Source organism: Cnephaeus nilssonii (assembly GCF_951640355.1).
Source record: "Cnephaeus nilssonii genome assembly, chromosome: 6".
Taxonomy (NCBI): domain Eukaryota; kingdom Metazoa; phylum Chordata; class Mammalia; order Chiroptera; family Vespertilionidae; genus Cnephaeus; species Cnephaeus nilssonii.
The window spans coordinates 2,645,704-2,663,167 of NC_137077.1; the positions used below are offsets into that span (position 1 = coordinate 2,645,704).

The following is a 17,464-nucleotide window of genomic DNA, read 5'->3' on the forward strand; positions in this document are numbered from 1 at the left end:
GTCAGGGAGCTCTACGGGCCACTGTCCTCCTGTCCCCTCCCCGGGGCCAACTCCCAGCGCTTACGTGACATCTTTTGGTGCTTAACTTGGCGTTTCGGAGGGACGGGTTGTATAGCTGCTTCTTGGATTTGTGCTGTTAGGCTGTGCCTATTGACTTCCAAGCGGGAAGGTGCGCATTTAACTCTTTTTCACCGTCACCTGCCACCAGCCACCTCTCCCACAGCCTCCACCCCACCCCCACGGGAACACACGCAAACATGTCTCCACAGGTGTTACTTTTCCCATCTGCTGCCTCTTGGTTTGGGGGAGACCAGTATTCAGGGTTTATATTATTGTGACTAGCTGATCACTTTTCCTTTTTAATGGAGCATCTTGTTTTCCCTGGAGTTAATCTTATTTTTTCTGTTTCTTTAGTTTCCGTATGGTTATTATCAGTAATTAAACCCCTAACTCACCCCACTCATGAAATCTCTGTCTTTTCGTGGCTGCTCTATAGTTTGCAGTATACTGGTACACGAACAAGTACCCCAAGTCAGTTTAAACTAACATGATGCCAGCTCATGGGTGGGCAGTGACTTATGACAGAGATTTCCAGCTCCTTCCTCCTGTCCCTCATGACCCGCTGTCCTTCACCTTCACGCTTACCCACAAGCTGTGATCACCCAATGCATTGTTACTACTTTGAAAAATCATTGTCAGGTCAACTGAGAGTTAGAAAAGTAAAAGACGTTGTTTTACCTTCATTTATTCCTTCTCTGATGCTCTTCCTTTCTTTATGTGGATCTGAGTTTCTAACTTACGTGACTTTCCTTCTCTCTGAAGAATCTTCGTTAGCATTTCTCAAAGGGCAGGGCAGCTGGTGACGAATTCCTGAGGTTTATGTTTGCCTGAGGTAGTCTTTATTTTCCTTCACTTCTAAAGGATAATGTCACTGGATATAGAATTCTAGGTTGCTGATTTTTTTTTCTTTCAACACTTTAATTATGTCACTCCACTCTTTTCTTGCATGATTTCTGATGAGAAGTACCATGTAATTCTTATTTTTGTTCCTCTGTAGGTAAGGTTTTCCTTCCCTTTGGCTTCTTTCAAGATTTTCTCTTTGTCTTCAGTTCTCTGCAGTTTAAATATGGCATGCCTGGGTGTTGAATTTTTGGTATTTATCCTGCTTGGTGTTCTCTGAACTTTCTGGATCTGTGCTTTGTGTCTGTCGTTAATTTTGCAAAATTCTTGGCCATGATTACTTCAAATGCTCTTTCTGCTCCTTTCTCTTTTTCTCTCTTTCTGGTATTCTAATTATGTGGATGTTGCACTTTTTGAAATTGCCCCACAGTTTTATATTATGTTCTGTTTCTTTTAACTTGTTTTTCCCTTTGAATTTCCATTTGGGAAGTTTTTATTAACACACTGTTAAGCTCAGTGATTTTTATCCTCAACCATTTCTGATCTGATGAGCCCATCAAAGGCGTTCTTCATTTCTGTTGCCCTACTTTTTATCTCCAGCATTTCCTTTTTAAAAATACATATTTTTATTGATCTCAGAGAGGAAGGGAGAGAGAGAGATAGAAACATCAATGATGAAAGAGAATCATTGATCGGCTGCCTCCTGCACACCCCACACTGGGGATCGAGCCCACAACCCGGGCATGTGCCCTGACTGGGAATCAAACTGTGACCTCCTGGTTCACAGATCGATGCTCAACCGCTGAGCCACGCCAGCTGGGCTCCAACATTTCCTTTTGATGCTTTCTTAGCGTTTCCACCTCTCTGCTGACATTATGCATTTGTTCTTGCGTGTTGCCTGCCTTTTCCATTAGAGCCCTTTATATATTAATCATAGTTAATTTAAGTGTTCTGTCTGGTAATTCCAAAATATGTGTCATGTCTGAATCTGGTTCTCATGTGTTTAGTGTGAGGCTTTATGTTGATTTGGGTAGGAATTGGGCTGTGCTTAATGTTGCTCTAGCTGTCCATTTCCTCCAGAATCCTTGTTTTTGTCCCTTACGTTTTTTGGGGTTCCCTAGGAACTCCTCCTCAAATAGAGTCTATGTTTTGTAGTTCTTCCCATTGAAACCCACTCTTATTAAGTTTGCTTCATGTTTATACTCTGATCTTATTGATAGGTTGTTTGTTTCCTGAAGTTTTTAATTTCCTGTTTGTCTTTCTTGCATTATTTGCCTTTATGTTACCTTGTCAAATAATAATGACCAATGCAGAGTTAGTAAAGAGAGACTTTATTTGAAAAGACTATTACAATAGGGAGGGAAGACTATGGTTATGGGGGAAGGAGGGCTATTGCAATAGGGAGGGAGGACGATGGTTATGGGGGGAGGAGGGCTATTGCAATAGGGAGGGAGGACGATGGTTATGGGGGAAGGAGGGCTATTGCAATAGGGAGGAAGGACTATGGTTATGGGGCGGGAGGACTATTGCAATAGGGAGGGAGGACAATGGTTATGGGGGAAGGAAGGCTATTGCAATAGGGAGGAAGGACTATGGTTATGGGGGAAGGAGGGCTATTGCAATAGGGAGGGAGGACGATGGTTATGGGGGCAGGAAGGCTATTGCAATAGGGAGGAAGGACTATGGTTATGGGGGAAGGAGGGCTATTGCAATAGGGAGGGAGGACGATGGTTATGGGGGAAGGAGGGCTATTGCAATAGGGAGGAAGGACGATGGTTATGGGGGAAGGAGGGCTATTGCAATAGGGAGGGAGGACGATGGTTATGGGGGAAGGAGGGCTATTGCAATAGGGAGGAAGGACTATGGTTATGGGGCGGGAGGACTATTGCAATAGGGAGGGAGGACAATGGTTATGGGGGAAGGAAGGCTATTGCAATAGGGAGGAAGGACTATGGTTATGGGGGAAGGAAGGCTATTGCAATAGGGAGGAAGGACTATGGTTATGGGGGAAGGAAGGCTATTGCAATAGGGAGGAAGGACTATGGTTATGGGGGGAGGAGGGCTATTGCAATAGGGAGGAAGGACTATGGTTATGGGGGGAGGAGGGCTATTGCAATAGGGAGGGAGGATGATGGTTATGGGGAAGGAGGGCTATTGCAATAGGGAGGGAAGGACTATGGTTATGGGGGGAGGAGGGCTATTGCAATAGGGAGGGAGGACTATGGTTATGGGGGAAGGAAGGCTATTGCAATAGGGAGGAAGGACTATGGTTATGGGGGGAGGAGGGCTATTGCAATAGGGAGGGAGGATGATGGTTATGGGGAAGGAGGGCTATTGCAATAGGGAGGGAAGGACTATGGTTATGGGGGGAGGAGGGCTATTGCAATAGGGAGGGAAGGACTATGGTTTTGGTGGGAGGAGGGCTATTGCAATAGGGAGGGAGGACTATGGTTATGGGGGGAGGAGGGCTATTGCAATAGGGAGGGAGAACTATGGTTATGGGGGGAGGAGGGCTATTGCAATAGGGAGGGAAGGACTATGGTTATGGGGGGAGGAGGGCTATTGCAATAGGGAGGGAGAACTATGGTTATGGGGGGAGGAGGGCTATTGCAATAGGGAGGGGAGGACTATGGTTATGGGGGGAGGAGGGCTATTGCAATAGGGAGGGAAGGACTATGGTTATGGGGGGAGGAAGGCTATTGCAATAGGGAGGAAGGACTATGGTTATGGGGGGAGGAGGGCTATTGCAATAGGGAGGAAGGACTATGGTTATGGGGCAGGAGGACTATTGCAATAGGCAGGGAAGGACTATGGTTATGGGGGGAGGAGGGCTATTGCAATAGGGGGTTGCCCTGACCAGAAAATCTATAAGCATCTCCAAGTATAGGCAGAAAAGGCCTTTATGGGGAAGAATAAAGAAAGGCCTGAGTGTGGGGTAACGTGATGAGTGGGCAGTGTGACCAGTCGCTGCGGCAGGAAATGTCTGTCCTGTGGTCAGGGTGTCCTGAGGGGCCATGGCGGAGGGGCTGTTCCCCATCCCGATGCTGGCAGGGAAGCTTAAAGTTTGGTCAGTGAGTGAAAGGAAGTTCAGGCAATCATTTCTAAACTAGGTGTTGGGAGGGCTGTGCCCAGCTCGTGGGCAAACCTAGGAGTCTTCTCTAAGTCAGATGGGAAAGCTGGTTCTTTGCCGTAAGCCATGTCCAAGGACGTCAGGGAGGGTGATTGCTTTAGCCATCACTGGTTTCCAGGAGCACAGGCTCAGGCCAAGCTCTATGTCCAGCTCCAGCTTCCCCCGCACCTGCCCCACTTCCTGTTCTCCCGGGCTCTTCCCCTGGTGCTCCGTCCTAGCGCCCGGCCCTCCTCCTGTCCTAGGTCCGATGCCCAAGAGCCTCCCTGTCTGCCCCCATCATGCTCCTGGGTTGGACCCCCCATCCCCAGCTTTTCACATCTCTCTCTTCCTTAACTTACATCCTTATTTTGCTGGAGTACTTCCTGACGTATTTCCTAAGAAAGGGTGGACAGGAAGTAAATGTTCTGCGTTCTTGTTTGTCTGAAAACTTTTAAATTCTTTTCCACACAGATTGATAACTTGTCTGAGCATAAAGTCCTAGGGAGGAAATTCTTTTCCCTTAAAATGTTGAAGACATTGCTCCATTGTGTTCAAGCTGTGAGAAGTCCCATGCTAGCGTGTGTGTGTGTGTGTGTGTGTGTGTGTGTGTGTGTGTGTAGAAAGAGAGGAGAGAGAGGGGGAGAGAGAAGGAGGACCGATTCATCTTCAAATGCCTGTGTGCTCTCTTCCTCCTGAGATAGGGTCTCCTCTCACGAAACCTATTTCCAGCTGAACAAGAATTCATATGCACTCAATGAATAAATCATGGGAAAATAGCACCCGATAAATAATTAACTAAATGAGTGTGAGAGTCTTTTAAAACATAGTGAGTCTCGGTGCATTCATAGACGGCAACAAAAGGACTGTGGGATTTCTGTGGTCCACCTTTCAGTGGGGCGATCCCTTCCTTAGGGATTGAAACCTTAATGAGGGCCCATGGCTCGGCTGCTTGTTTCTTCTCAAAGACCTCTTGATGAGAAACAGCTCCGTTATTTATAATTATATGTAGATTATTCTTTTCTAGATCCAAAATAGATTTTTCTAAATAATACCAAGAAGATTAGCATATGCATTTGATTTTATTACTAAATTTTAATACCGAGTTGGCAGTTTACCCTGCTGATGAAATAGAGCTGATTACCCTCTGCCTGTGACTACATCGTGAGCCAGCGCCGCGGGCTGGGCCGGGCCGGCTGCTCTGCAGCTGCGGGGCGGAGACACGGCTCTGGCTCCTGCTCCTTAGAGCAGGTCTCTGAGTCTCTGGGAGCTTCTCTCTCTGGGAGCTTCTCCCTCCCCGGGAGCTTCTCCCTCTGCTCACCAGGAATCCGGGTTCCTCCTCTTGGACACGCTCCTTCCTGCTGAAAGAAAGTTTAGGTGACGACGTGCCAGGAATGCCCAGAGAACTTGTGACAGAACTGGGAGCTCTGAATGCAGTTAAACTTTGAGTTATTTGCATTTTCAGTAAACTTGCGTTATGTTCTCATGGCACCTTGGATCCCCCCCCCCTCCCCCTACCCCCGACGTGTTCTTGCAGGGTTTAAAGGCACGTGTGTTGAAGCGGAGGCAGGAGGGGCCGGTTTCTACGGGGATGTCCTGCTGACACACTTACTCAGACGGACTGTTCTCTGAGAAACTACTCAGCTAAATCGGTTTTGTGAAACCACTCAGCTTCAGCCATTCTTGTAAAGGAGTGATCGGGTGTTTTACTCCGTCCCTCTCTTCCTTTTCGCTGTCTTTGCCACATTTCTCTTCTTTTCAGATTCCCCAGCCGCTTCTCAGGGCAGGGTCTCATCAGCTAACATCTCCAGGACCAGCCCCTCCCCTCCATCACCCTCCATCTGGCCCCGCCCCGACTCCACAGACCTGCCTCCCGACTTCCCGGGACACTGCTCTGCCAGTGTCAGCCCTGCCGAGGCACCGGTTTGCCCCGGTCAGGCCAGATTCCTTAGTGGGGGCTCTTCCAGCTCCTCTCCAGACTGAGCCCTGTTGTCAGCCTTCACGCCTCAGAGCCTCAGGCCAGGCCGCTGTGCCCTCACCGGCCGGCAGTGGCCCACACACTCACCTCGCCCAACCCTGACCTGCTCCCGGAGCGTGCAGGTTCTGTGTGTGCCCGGCCGCCGCTGCGGCTGATGGTATGCAGGCAGGCATGCACCCACAGGCCGGGGAACGGTGCCTTCACATTATTCCTGTTCTCCACCCCATTCTGTGCTCAGCTAGTGCGTGTTGAATGAATAAGTGATAGGGGTTTTTAATTAATATATTCCTTTTTTTCTTCTTCCTTGGGGACCAGTTTGGGAATCAGCTGGCAAAACAATTCCATCAATTACCTTGACTTCTTGAGGGCAGTGGAGGACAGCAAGCCATCCGGCCCTGAGCCGAGAGAAAGCGAGCCGGGCGCGCCTGTCAATTTTGCGAAGCTGAGTCCGGAGGAGGTCCTGAAGGGCGTCCAGAAAGTGGTGGCCGCCTGCGGCCCGGCTCTGGCCACGGTACGGCAGACAGCTCTCTGTGGAACCGACGCTCGGGGATGCGTGCCGATCATGAAAAAGGGCTGCGAGCCCTTCCCTCCGGGACCCCTCCCGCCTCTCCACGCCCCCGGGTGTCGCATCTCCGAGGAGTGGCTCAGATCATGTGCTCAGTGAGCAGGTGTCTGTCCATACTTGCTCCGTGCAGAGCTCCCATGCCCTGGCCGGTGGCTCAGTGGGTTGGAGCATCGTCCCGTACACCAAAAGGCCGCAGGTTCGATCCCTGGTCGGGGCACATACCTAGGTTGCAGGTTTGATCCCCAGTCAGGGCACGTACGGGAGGCAACTGATGGATGTTTCTCTCTCTGTCTGTCCTTTTATTTTTTTCTCTCTCTCTCCCTTTCTCTCTCTCTAAAAAATCAATGAACATATCCTCGGTGAGGATTAGAAAAATTTATTTAAAGGAAAAAGCTTTCACAATCGCCCCCTAGCACGTGTTCTCTGGGCGAAGTGCTCCGAGTTTAGCAAATGCTGGGTCTGGGGAGAAGGCGGGGGCTCCAGGCAAAGAGGGCAGAGGGGGAGCTCAGGAGAGAGCCGGCCAGCCCTGGGTGAGCACTGGGCCCGTGGAGGGGTGACGCAGGCGGTTTGCAGAGGTCGGCCAGGGCGGGGCTGTGGCTCAGACTCAGGGTGAAGACTGCCAGGAGCTGGGGAGGGTTTAGGAGGACCACCGAGTACACTGGCACAGTGGGCTGGCATCTGTGGCACCTAGAGCGTGCCAAGACCTGGGGACTGGGTCAGGGTCCTCGGAAAGCAGGGCTTGGGCCATGTTCCCGGGGAGGTCACGGTCCCCTGGCCTGGCCCACAGTCTCCCCAGCAGCAGCAGCAGCAGCAGCAAGAGAAAATGCTGGCTGCAGAGGGGAGGCTGTGGTCTGAGCCGGGCACGCAAAGCTGCATGTGATGCCGGCCACGTCTCACATGCAGACGCGCCGCCCCCCTCAGTACCAGGCCGGCCTGCTCCATGCCCAGCTCTGAAGAGCCAGCCTGCGGAGGGGTGGGACGAGGGACAGAGGTGGGCCGCCAGCCAGCTTGCAAGCAGTCCCGAATGCCCGCATCTTGGCCTTGATCTTGGACAGCCGGCATTTTTGCATGGAGGAGTTCTCTATGAGGTTTTAACACTTGGCCTTTATTTTACTGATTATCTGAAGCTCAGTGGGAGCATGATGCGGGCCACCTAGCAAACCCACCCGCAACCTTTCAGCGCCAGAGCTCACACCAGGGCCGCCCTGCCCAGGGTCTGCACCCGTGTGCACGGGGGCCAGGATGTTTCTCAAACCAAGGCCCGTGGAACCTGTGGGAGGAACCCTGGCTGTTACTTCTGGGAAACCCTCCTCAGGCCATGAGGTTTTAAGCCAGAGGGTGGGAGTCTGTGGCCGAGAGAGTGACAGGCGGGCTGCTGAAGGGCAGCAGGAGAGGAAGGAGTGACGGCGTCGAAGGACAGCGTCTGCATACCGGACACGGGCACGCATTTCCTCACAGCGCCGCAGGCGTGTGTCAGCTGCATCTGTTTCTGACATGACATTGCAGCACTTATAGCTGTGTCGAGTTTTATGGATTCCCAAGCCCTTCCTCGTCTGATTCTTCCCCTCGCCCCATGCTTGGGCAGCTGGGCCGACATGGGAGCCACGCAGACCCAGGGACGTGCAGGCCCCAGGTCGCCTCAGGTCCCCCGAGGCTCCGTGCACAGCGCAGTGCCTCCGCCCTCGGAGCACAGGTGCCAGGGGGCGGCGCTCTGTGGTCACGGCTGCCGAGGCCCGCCACGTCCCGGGCAGGTGCACGTCCGGGGGCCATGGTTAACTCAGAGCAGCATGAGGTGTGCAGCCCTCTGTTTCTATGGAAGCCGCTGAGCTCAGAGCGGCTCGGGGCTCCGGGGGAGGGGGGGGGGGCAGCAGAGCGAAGGCTCAGCGTCCGCTTCCTGGCCTGCGGCCAGAGGGCTCCCCTACGCACAGCCTCGTCCTCCCACAGGCCGTGCGACCTGAGCTGTGGAGCAGTCACACGGCACAGCCCCGGGCTGATGGCTGCCTGGGCAGCTCTGGGGGAGGATCAACCGCAAGGGCATTTGGTTTGGGGTCTGCAAATACATTTAAGTCTTACTTTAAAAATAAAAGATCTCAACCTACCGCTCCATCCAGATTTCCTAGTGCAGGAAAAGGGAATGCTTTTGTTTCGGCAGATGGGAAAATGTGCTTTCTTTTCATAGCACATGTTTGCACTTTCCCAGTGTGACTGCTGGGCACCAGTGTGGGCACCAGGCAGTGGGATCCGCCCGGAGGCGAGGGCACGGGCTCGGGCTGGCCGAGGGGAAAGGACGGCAGCTCCCGGCACCAGCCTCAGGCTGGGGGTGATGGAGGGACCCCACCTCCTGGTGCTGGTGGCATGAGACTCCTTCCTGAGCCTCCCGTTCCTGGTGGTTTACTCTCCAAGCAGCTGGAGTGAATGAGGGAGAGACCTCGGGCCAGTTACGGGGGCCAGGGTTCCCTTCGCGCCTCTTCCAGCTCGTATCCGAATAGGAGCGAACAGAGCGCATGGCCTGCGAGTGGCACGGCGCACGCGTCTGGCCTGCCGGTGCCCCTCAGGCCCAGCACGTCTGAGGGTCAGCGTTCAGGCGGCATGCCCTCGGCCTCGTTCCCATCGTGCAGGAGCAGCACCGAGGACAACACCGCAGAAACACACGCTGGACGTAGCACCTGCCTCTTTCTCTCCTCTCGTAGGCATTTTCTGCCGTGGACAAGGAGGACACGGGGTTCGTGAAGGCTTCGGACTTCGGCCAAGTGCTGAAGGATTTCTGTTACAAGCTGACAGATAACCAGTTCCACTATTTCCTGAGGAAACTGCGGCTCCACCTGACGCCCTGCATCGGGTGGAAGTACTTCCTGCAGAGCTTCGGCGGCTTCCTGGAAGAGGTGAGTGCCCGCGGCTCCTGGGCAAGCGGCTGGAACGCGCTTTTGCGGAACGGTAACCGATTAAAAGCCGATCCGGTAAATCGGCAGGCGCCTGGTGCGATTAGCTCATTCTGAAGGAAGCGTTGGTATCAAGTCTATATGAGAAGGTAAACGTAGCTTTTACTTCGCTTGAAAGTTACTATCTTATTTTCAGAGACGCTTGCGAGCTTGCTTTTGTCTGGTTGTCTTAGAGTGCTCGGGATTCTTAGGGACCGGAAGATGATCTGGTGTCCAGAGAAGTGAGGCCCCGAGTGGCAGTGAAGGAACTGGGACCCACTCGGGAGGCATTTGTTGAGAACCCACTATGTGCCAGGCCCTCCCCAGGCCATGTATCAGGCAGTCCTGGGGCAGAGGGAAATGTGGAGATAGTGGGCGTACACAGATGTATAATCAGCGGGCCCCAGGGGAAATCAGGGAGTACTTCCTGGTGGAGGGAGGGTGGCTGACCACGGGCTCATAGTTCTTCCCGAGGACTGCTGCTTTGGCTGCACAAGATGTATATTCTTAGGTGGTTTCTTGATTTGTAAACATAAATGGGCCGACATCATTAGAAAGAATTCCAATCTAGTTTTAACCAGCACAGATCTCTGTAGTCACCGTTCTGTGCCCAGTGAGCCTGGACACGCGTGAAACATCCAAAAATAATGCAACTGGCTTAACCGAGGTACGCTTACCGGTAACTGCCCCGAGCTGGGTGCCAAGTCATGTCCAGCTGTGCGCTTTATATACACGGACACCTAAGTTCATAAATCCTCGCTCACTATTCCGGGATAAATTCTTGAAAATGAGATTCCGGGGCAAATAGTGTGAAGGTTTGTAAGGTTTGAGGTTCGTGATAGTAATTGCAGCAGCCAGCCCTGTCAGCGCCTTCCGATGTCACTGCGCGCACTGCTGGGAGCACCCCGCCTCGTAGACGGGGCGCTGGGCACAGAGACACAAGAGCCTTCCACAGTCAGCCCATGGGAGTGGGGGGGGCGTGAGGGGAGCCTGTTTGTGAGCCCAAGGAGTCTGGCCCCGGCTCCAGGCCCCCGAACGCTGTGCCCGCTCCTCGGGGGTTGTACATTTTTATTTGTATCAGTAATATATGCCCGCGTGGGAACAAAATTGAGTTGTTGCAGAAGAGTTAAGGCCAGAGCACTTGATCAACTCCCCCTCCGTCCGCTCCCAGAGCTCCCACTGGAACTGGTGGTGTTGCTCCAGCTGTAACCTCCTTGCCTCCCCGATTTGCCTCCCTCCCGCTCCTGAAAGCATTGCTCTGGGTGTTGCTCCCAACTCCCTGCGATGATGGAGGACTGGCTTCCCTATCCCAGCGCCCGGCCTCCTCCAGGGCCCCAGCTCCCGGCCTCCTCCAGGGCCCCAGCTCCCGGCCTCCTCCAGGGCCCCAGCGCCCGGCCTCCTCCAGGGCCCCAGCTCCCGGCCTCCTCCAGGGCCCCAGCTCCCGGCCTCCTCCAGGGCCCCAGCTCCCGGGCCTCCTCCAGGGCCCCAGCTCCCGGCCTCCTCCAGGGCCCCAGCTCCCGGCCTCCTCCAGGGCCCCAGCTCCCGGGCCTCCTCCAGGGCCCCAGCTCCCGGCCTCCTCCAGGGCCCCAGCTCCCGGCCTCCTCCAGGGCCCCAGCTCCCGGGCCTCCTCCAGGGCCCCAGCTCCCGGCCTCCTCCAGGGCCCCAGCTCCCGGGCCTCCTCCAGGGCCCCAGCTCCCAGCCTCCTCCAGGGCCCCAGCTCCCGGCCTCCTCCAGGGCCCCAGCTCCCGGCCTCCTCCAGGGCCCCAGCTCCCGGGCCTCCTCCAGGGCCCCAGCTCCCGGGCCTCCTCCAGGGCCCCAGCGCCCGGCCTCCTCCAGGGCCCCAGCTCCCGGCCTCCTCCAGGGCCCCAGCGCCCGGCCTCCTCCAGGGCCCCAGCGCCCGGCCTCCTCCAGGGCCCCAGCGCCCGGCCTCCTCCAGGGCCCCAGCTCCCGGCCTCCTCCAGGGCCCCAGCTCCCGGCCTCCTCCAGGGCCCCAGCTCCCAGGCCTCCTCCAGGGCCCCAGCGCCCGGCCTCCTCCAGGGCCCCAGCGCCCGGCCTCCTCCAGGGCCCCCTTGGGAGGTCTCCTCGGTAGCTGCCTGTCACTCACACTGATGTCATTGCCTTTTCCCATGTCATTGGTTTTTCTCTCAAATGTGGATCTGTTTGATGTATACCTTCCCGTTGTGTGGCTTCACTATTCCATCAGCCAGTGTTCTGCGGGCCCACTGTGTGCCCGGCTCGCACCGTGTGCCGGGTCAGCAGGAACCACACTGACGCGCCCCTGCCCACCAGGAGCTTGAATCCCACCGAGGGAGGAAGAGAAGAAATGAGAAAACATGGCGTGTGTCCGACCCCAGTGTGTGCGCGGAGAAGATGTAGCAGGGCAGGAGGAAGACGTGCGAGAAGGCGACAGGAGCTGAGACCCAGGGGAGGGAGGGAGACCCAGGGTCAGAGCTGGCACGGGAGATGCCCACAGGTGTGAGAAGAGTCCGGTGTAGCAGCCACGAGCGGGTGACGGGGGCAGGAGGGGCGGTTGGGGCGGGGGCGGGTGGTTTGGGCACAGGAGCGGCGTGACCCCACGTACATTTTAGAACGTCGCTGTGGGAGCTGGATGGAGAGGAGACTGTGGGGCCACGGCCAAGGCAGGAGGTGGCCTCACCCCTTCGGATGGGAAGCTGCTGGCGGTTAATTCCAGACACGTCTGCAAAGTGGACAGATAGGCCTTGCTGCTGGCACATCTGTGCTGAGAGAGAGGGAGCCGGCGGGGGTGCGGGGGGAGAGACAGGAGTGGCCCCAGGCGTTTGGGGTTTGAATGGGGAGGCAAGAGGAGAGGAAGGTGTAGGACCCAGTCCCAGGACTGTGGGCTCCCCGCTTCCGTGTTCCAGTGGGGATAGTGCACCCGTGGATGCGAGCCCAGGCCTTCTGCGGGCTCTGTGGGCAGTGCAGGCTCCTCGGGGCGGTGTGTGCCAAGGTCAGGGTGGGCTCCTGCCTCAGTGCGGCACCTCCCTGGCCTCGGGTCCCCACGAGCATTTCTGCTGCCTCTGGAATGACAGGACCATCTTGAAAGCTTCACACATCACCAGCCCGCTCCCCCATGTTGGTTCTCGCTGTCCGCCTCCGGGAGCACTTCACTGCGCGTTCCTGCGGGAGGTGTCAGGGCCACTGCGGTCGGAGCCGGGGACCGGGGATGCAGGTGCACTGTGGGGTGGGGGCGGGCACGGCCTCCGCCTGCCTTCCGGGTCTGTGCGCAGTCAGGATCAGCCCCAGGATTGGACTTGGCCTCGGGGTGGGGAGCGCTTGCTGAGAACCAGGGTGCGTTTACCAGGGGGACAAGCTGAGCGAGGGTCTGGGCTGGCAGACGGCGTGAAGGTGCGGTGTGAGGCCTGGGCGTGGGCGGCCACGGCAGGTCAGATATGGGGGTTCTGTTGTCTGTCACCTGCTGCTGGACTGGGGTGAGCAATTCAACTGTGGTGCCTCATTGATCCAAAAATTGCAACTAAGTGAGGCTGTAAGTTAGACTGTTGGCTCTGGAGGGAGCTGGACGTGGACTGGACGTCCAACGTGGGCTGGACGGGGTCGGGCGGGGGAGGACAGGTCAGCACTCACGGTCCCCTGGTGGCGGTGACTGCGCACAGCCCCTGCGGTCCCGTGTCCCTTTCTCTGAGCAAAAGCAGAATGGCGGAGCCTCGTGGGCAGGGCCCCGGGCTGGCCGCCTGGGGTGGCCGGAGGGCAGGGATGCTGGGTCGTCGCGCTGACCTCTGAGGTTCGGTCCGGCTGCTGTCCTCAGAGCGGGAAACAGCCACAAACGACAGGCAGCGCAGACGCCTCGCCCTGCAGCTCGTTAGCTGCGATGCTGCGTCCTGCCCCTGGGGACGCGGCGGCAGTTGTTGAAGGAGATTACCCAGAGGTGATTCAGGCGGGGGGTGCCTCTCCGGAAGGCGCCCCAGTATCCCAGCCCGGTGGGTGCGGCTCAGAGCCGCCCTTCCCAGGCCTCGGGGGAGAAGGCCCCATGTGGATGCGCATGTGACACCACTCAGGGTCACTCCTCCTCGTGGGCACCGCCAGGTCTGCTCAGCAGCTTCAGATGCCTTTACGCCGCGTGGGCCCGTCCCACGTGACGCCCACGTGACGCCCGAGCTCCCTTCGGAACAGGCGCCGTGCTGCTGTCCGCCCATGTGCCGGTGGGTCTGGCGTGTGGCTCTGCTTGGCATCTCCTGCTCCGCGGTTGGGGAAGTACCGCCGAGGCCCAGCAGCGGTTCTCACAGCGGGGTCCCGGCACCGCGGGCTCCATCTGCGGGGCCACGTCCTTCTCGACGCCACTCTCGGGTTGGAAATCTAGGCCATCGGCCCACAGGCTGCGGGCTGAAGGCGGAGTGGGAGCGAGGACGGTGCCTCCCATCACGCCCCCACTCCTAAAAGAAGGGGGCACGGTGTTCAAGCTGAAAGGCCACAGGCGGCGACTTGGTTAAGGAGTGAAAAGGAAGACAAACGGCCACGTGCTGGACGCCGCACATCAGATTCTCTCCGCCATCAGGTTCTCTCAGACCGGCAGCCCCGGACCCCGGAGACCCGGTCGGCCTTCACAGGGACTTCATGGCGGACGACCTGGAGGAGCTCGACATCCTGGCGTCGCAGGCCCTGAGCCAGTGCCCGGCCGCGGCTCGGGGCGCGTCCAGTGTTCATAGCGCCCCCAGATCAGATGGGCTGTCCAAAGGTCCTGCAGGGAGAAACGGAGAGTGCTGCAGTCAAAGATAATTTCGAATTAGAGTTACTTCAGGCCCAATACAAAGAACTTAAAGAAAAGATGAAGGCCATGGGAGAAGAAGTTCTCATTAAAAATGGAGAAATTAAAGTTCTGCGGGACTCCCTCCATCAGACGGAATCCGTTTCAGAGGAACAGAGAAGATCGCAGTTCCTGCTGGAGCAGGAGAAAGCGCAAGCACTCGGCGACAGGGAGAGGGATTCTCCAGAAAGCTCCGGTCGCTGCAGTCTGAGCTCCAGTTTAAAGATGCGGAGATGAGTGAGTTAAGGACAAAGCTCCAGTGCAGTGAGCGAGCCCATAGCCAGCTGTTCCCCCCACTTCCCACGGCAGTCCTAGGAAAAGCCCTTCTGTGGCTCTAAAGCCGGAAGCGTGTTCTCCACAGTTTGGGAAACCATCTTTCCCTACAAAGGAGTCTCTCTGCCAACATGTCCTTCCCCAGCCCTGCCCCACAGGGCCAGGGTTCACGTCGCGGGCGGGCCGAGAGGAAAATAAGACCTTCAGTCTGGGAGGTGACCCCACAAAGCAAGAAGAGTCCCAAAAGAGTCTTGTTGGCAGCCTGATGCGGAGATCAAACACTCGAGGTTCCACTTTGATAAACCTTCTCCTGAAGCAGCCGTGGATCCCGGGGTCAGCCCTCGGTCTGTGCCAGCTCCTGAGCTGTGGTTCTGAGGTTCCCTCCAGCACCCCGCTGCAGCCCCTGGGGCTTGGCAGCACGGGGGCTGCAGTTTCGGGCCTGAGGACCACGGGCTCTTGCGATGGGTCGTTCCCCCTCTCGGCCCTCGGAGAAGCACAGAGCCTGGCACTGACGGGACTCAATCTGGTCGCCAGGGAAGAGGACTCCTGTGACGGGGCCCCGGCAGAGGGGGGCCCAGGGGCCTTCCCGCTCTGCCAGCTTCCCGGCGCCGTGCACCTGCTCCCCCTGGTGCAGTTCTTTGTCGGCGCACACTGCCAGGCGCTCCAGGACTCAGCAGCAGCCAGGAGGAGCGGCACACCGGGGGGCTCCGGGGCGGAGGCCAGCGCCGAGGACTCCCTGTGCAGCCTGGAGAGCTGCTGTGTGGCCTCGCTGGGTGTCCTCCAGCACCTGGTGTGCCCCAGCGGGGCCGTGGTCCGCCGCCTGCTGTCCGGACCGGGGTGGGCTCTGCTGCTGGGGAAGGAAGCCAGAGCCTGCGTCCCCCTGGGGAGGACACCTCGGCCGCCGGGGGCCTTGCTGGGGACCAAGGCCGGCACCCCCGGCTGGAGACGCTGCTCCGCCTGCTAGCTTTCTCTTCTGCGCGACAGGGCACCTTCAGGCCAGCCTCCTGGGCCCGTGCCTTACGGTGCTGGTGACATCGGCTGAAAACTCTCCCGTGAGCTCTTGCCCAGGTTCCAGTGTGTGTTCCCGCTGCTGCCACGGTGCCTCCGCCCAGACGTAGCCCTGCCCAGCGTGCTGCTGGCGAACCACGAGACGCTGGCCCCTCAGCTCTGCTCCCGCTCAGAAGAGTGCCTTCTGCCGCTGCTGTACGTGTACGTCACCTCCAGGCCGACCGCGCGGCCACGGACACACAGTGGCTCCACCTGGAGCAAGAGGCGTGTGGCTCCTGGCTAAGCTGGGCGTACAGAGCCCCTTGTCCCCGGTTACTGGCTCCAGCTGCCAGTGCCACGTGGAGGTGTCCGGGTGCTCACTGCGGTGCTGCACAGACAGTGGTGACCGTGCGGAGGGCGGGGCGGGGCGGGCCCCGAGGATGGCGCAGCGAGGCGCACGGTGCGGTGCCTGCGGGACGCGGCGCTGCTGCTGCACAGCCTGTCCCAGAAGGACAAGCGCTTCGCGTGCACTGTGTGGGGTCCTGCACCAGTACGACCAGGCGGCGCCCGGGGTCAGCGCGCTCATCCGCAGTCTCCCCGACGTCACCGACTGCGAGGAGGCTGCCCTGGATGACCTCTGTGCGGCGGAGCCCCACGCAGATGACCCCGACACGGACTTGGCTGAGGTCTGAGCATCACGCCCGCAGCACCCACGGGCTTCCTCACCGGGGCTGATTGAAGCAGTGCCGCTGAGAAAAAAAAAAGATCCTCTCAGACCGGGGCACAGGGTCCGCGCCTGTCCCGGCCAGTGCCTCTCCTCACGCCGGGAGAGCGGCGTTCCTCCCGCTGCCGCGGGCACGTGCAGAGTGCCACCTCGCTCTTAGACAACCCTTCCCCGTAGCATGGCTTTCCAGTCTTAAGGTGCAATCGCAGTGTCTTCCCCGGACGTATCAGAGCGGATGTAGAAGGTGTACGCGGCACAGTGCAGACCCACACCAAGTCTTCCCACCTGGTTGTGGGAAGAACGGGCTTTCACAGACGGGCCCTCACTCAGCACCGAGCGGTGGCCAGGGAGGCTCTTCTTACTGCGTGTGTCACGAGCAGCTGCTTCTTCTTCTTCTTCTTCTTCTTCTTTTTTACAGAGAAGCTTTCTAATATATTTTATTGATTTTTTACAGAGAGGAAGAGAGAGGGATAGAGAGTTAGAAACATCGATGAGAGAGAAACATCGATCAGCTGCCTCCTGCACACCCCCTACTGGGGATGTGCCTGCAACCAAGGTACATGCCCTTGACCGGAATCGAACCTGGGACCCTTGAGTCCGCAGGCCGACACTCTATCCACTGAGCCAAACCGGTTTCGAGCAGCTTCGGAGCCACCGTCGGATGTTAGGTACCAGAAGGGGGTGCTTCTCCAGGAGAGAATGAAGGTGGGCGTTTCCAGTGAAGAGGAGCGGAAAGCCCAGCAGCGTGTTTGAGACCTGTGTGAGCCCACACGTGGGACTTGTCTTCCTGTTGGTTGTGGAAGAAACGCGTCCATGTGTGTTCCACGAATGTGACGAGGGAGGAGGCTTCTCTCCGGGAAGTGCGGGAGATTCCTGCAGAGCCAGTCGGGTGGTGGTTAAGCTGTGACGTCCCTGTTACTTACTCTGCTCCTGATGGCCAAGTCCCCTCGGGAGACTTCCGGGGATTTCCAGATGTTTCCCGTAAATTCCACCCGCTTTCCACTTGCCGAGGACACGTGTCCTGCCTGTTGTCCTGGAGACCGTTGGGGAGGGGGCAGGTTGCGGGGACCAAGCGGGCCGGGCACGGGGCTGCTGGGCCCACAGTGCGTAAGCTAAGGCGATGGGCTGTCGACCACGCCTGCCTCTCTGTGTCCCGTGGCAGCCCGTGGGCCAGGCCGACCTGGCGCACCCAGGACTCTGCTTCCGGGCCTTTGAGCTCGGGAGCTGCTTTCC

General features: G+C 57.6%; 1 protein-coding gene and 1 pseudogene across 2 annotated transcripts in view; both read left to right on the top strand.

The window, feature by feature from the left end:
- Positions 1-17,464, top strand: part of EFCAB6 (EF-hand calcium binding domain 6) — a gene marked incomplete at its 3' end in the record, with an annotated part of 156,223 nt that overhangs the window by 114,991 nt on the left and 23,768 nt on the right. The window contains exons 26-27 of the mRNA XM_079775486.1: positions 6,300-6,495; positions 9,240-9,431. Of these exons, the coding sequence (XP_079631612.1) occupies positions 6,300-6,495; positions 9,240-9,431 (388 nt within the window). The remainder of the gene's footprint in view (positions 1-6,299; positions 6,496-9,239; positions 9,432-17,464) is intronic.
- LOC307101962 (ATR-interacting protein-like) lies at positions 14,043-16,199 on the top strand (annotated as a pseudogene). The gene has a single exon. The product of its transcript is annotated as an ATR-interacting protein-like (transcript).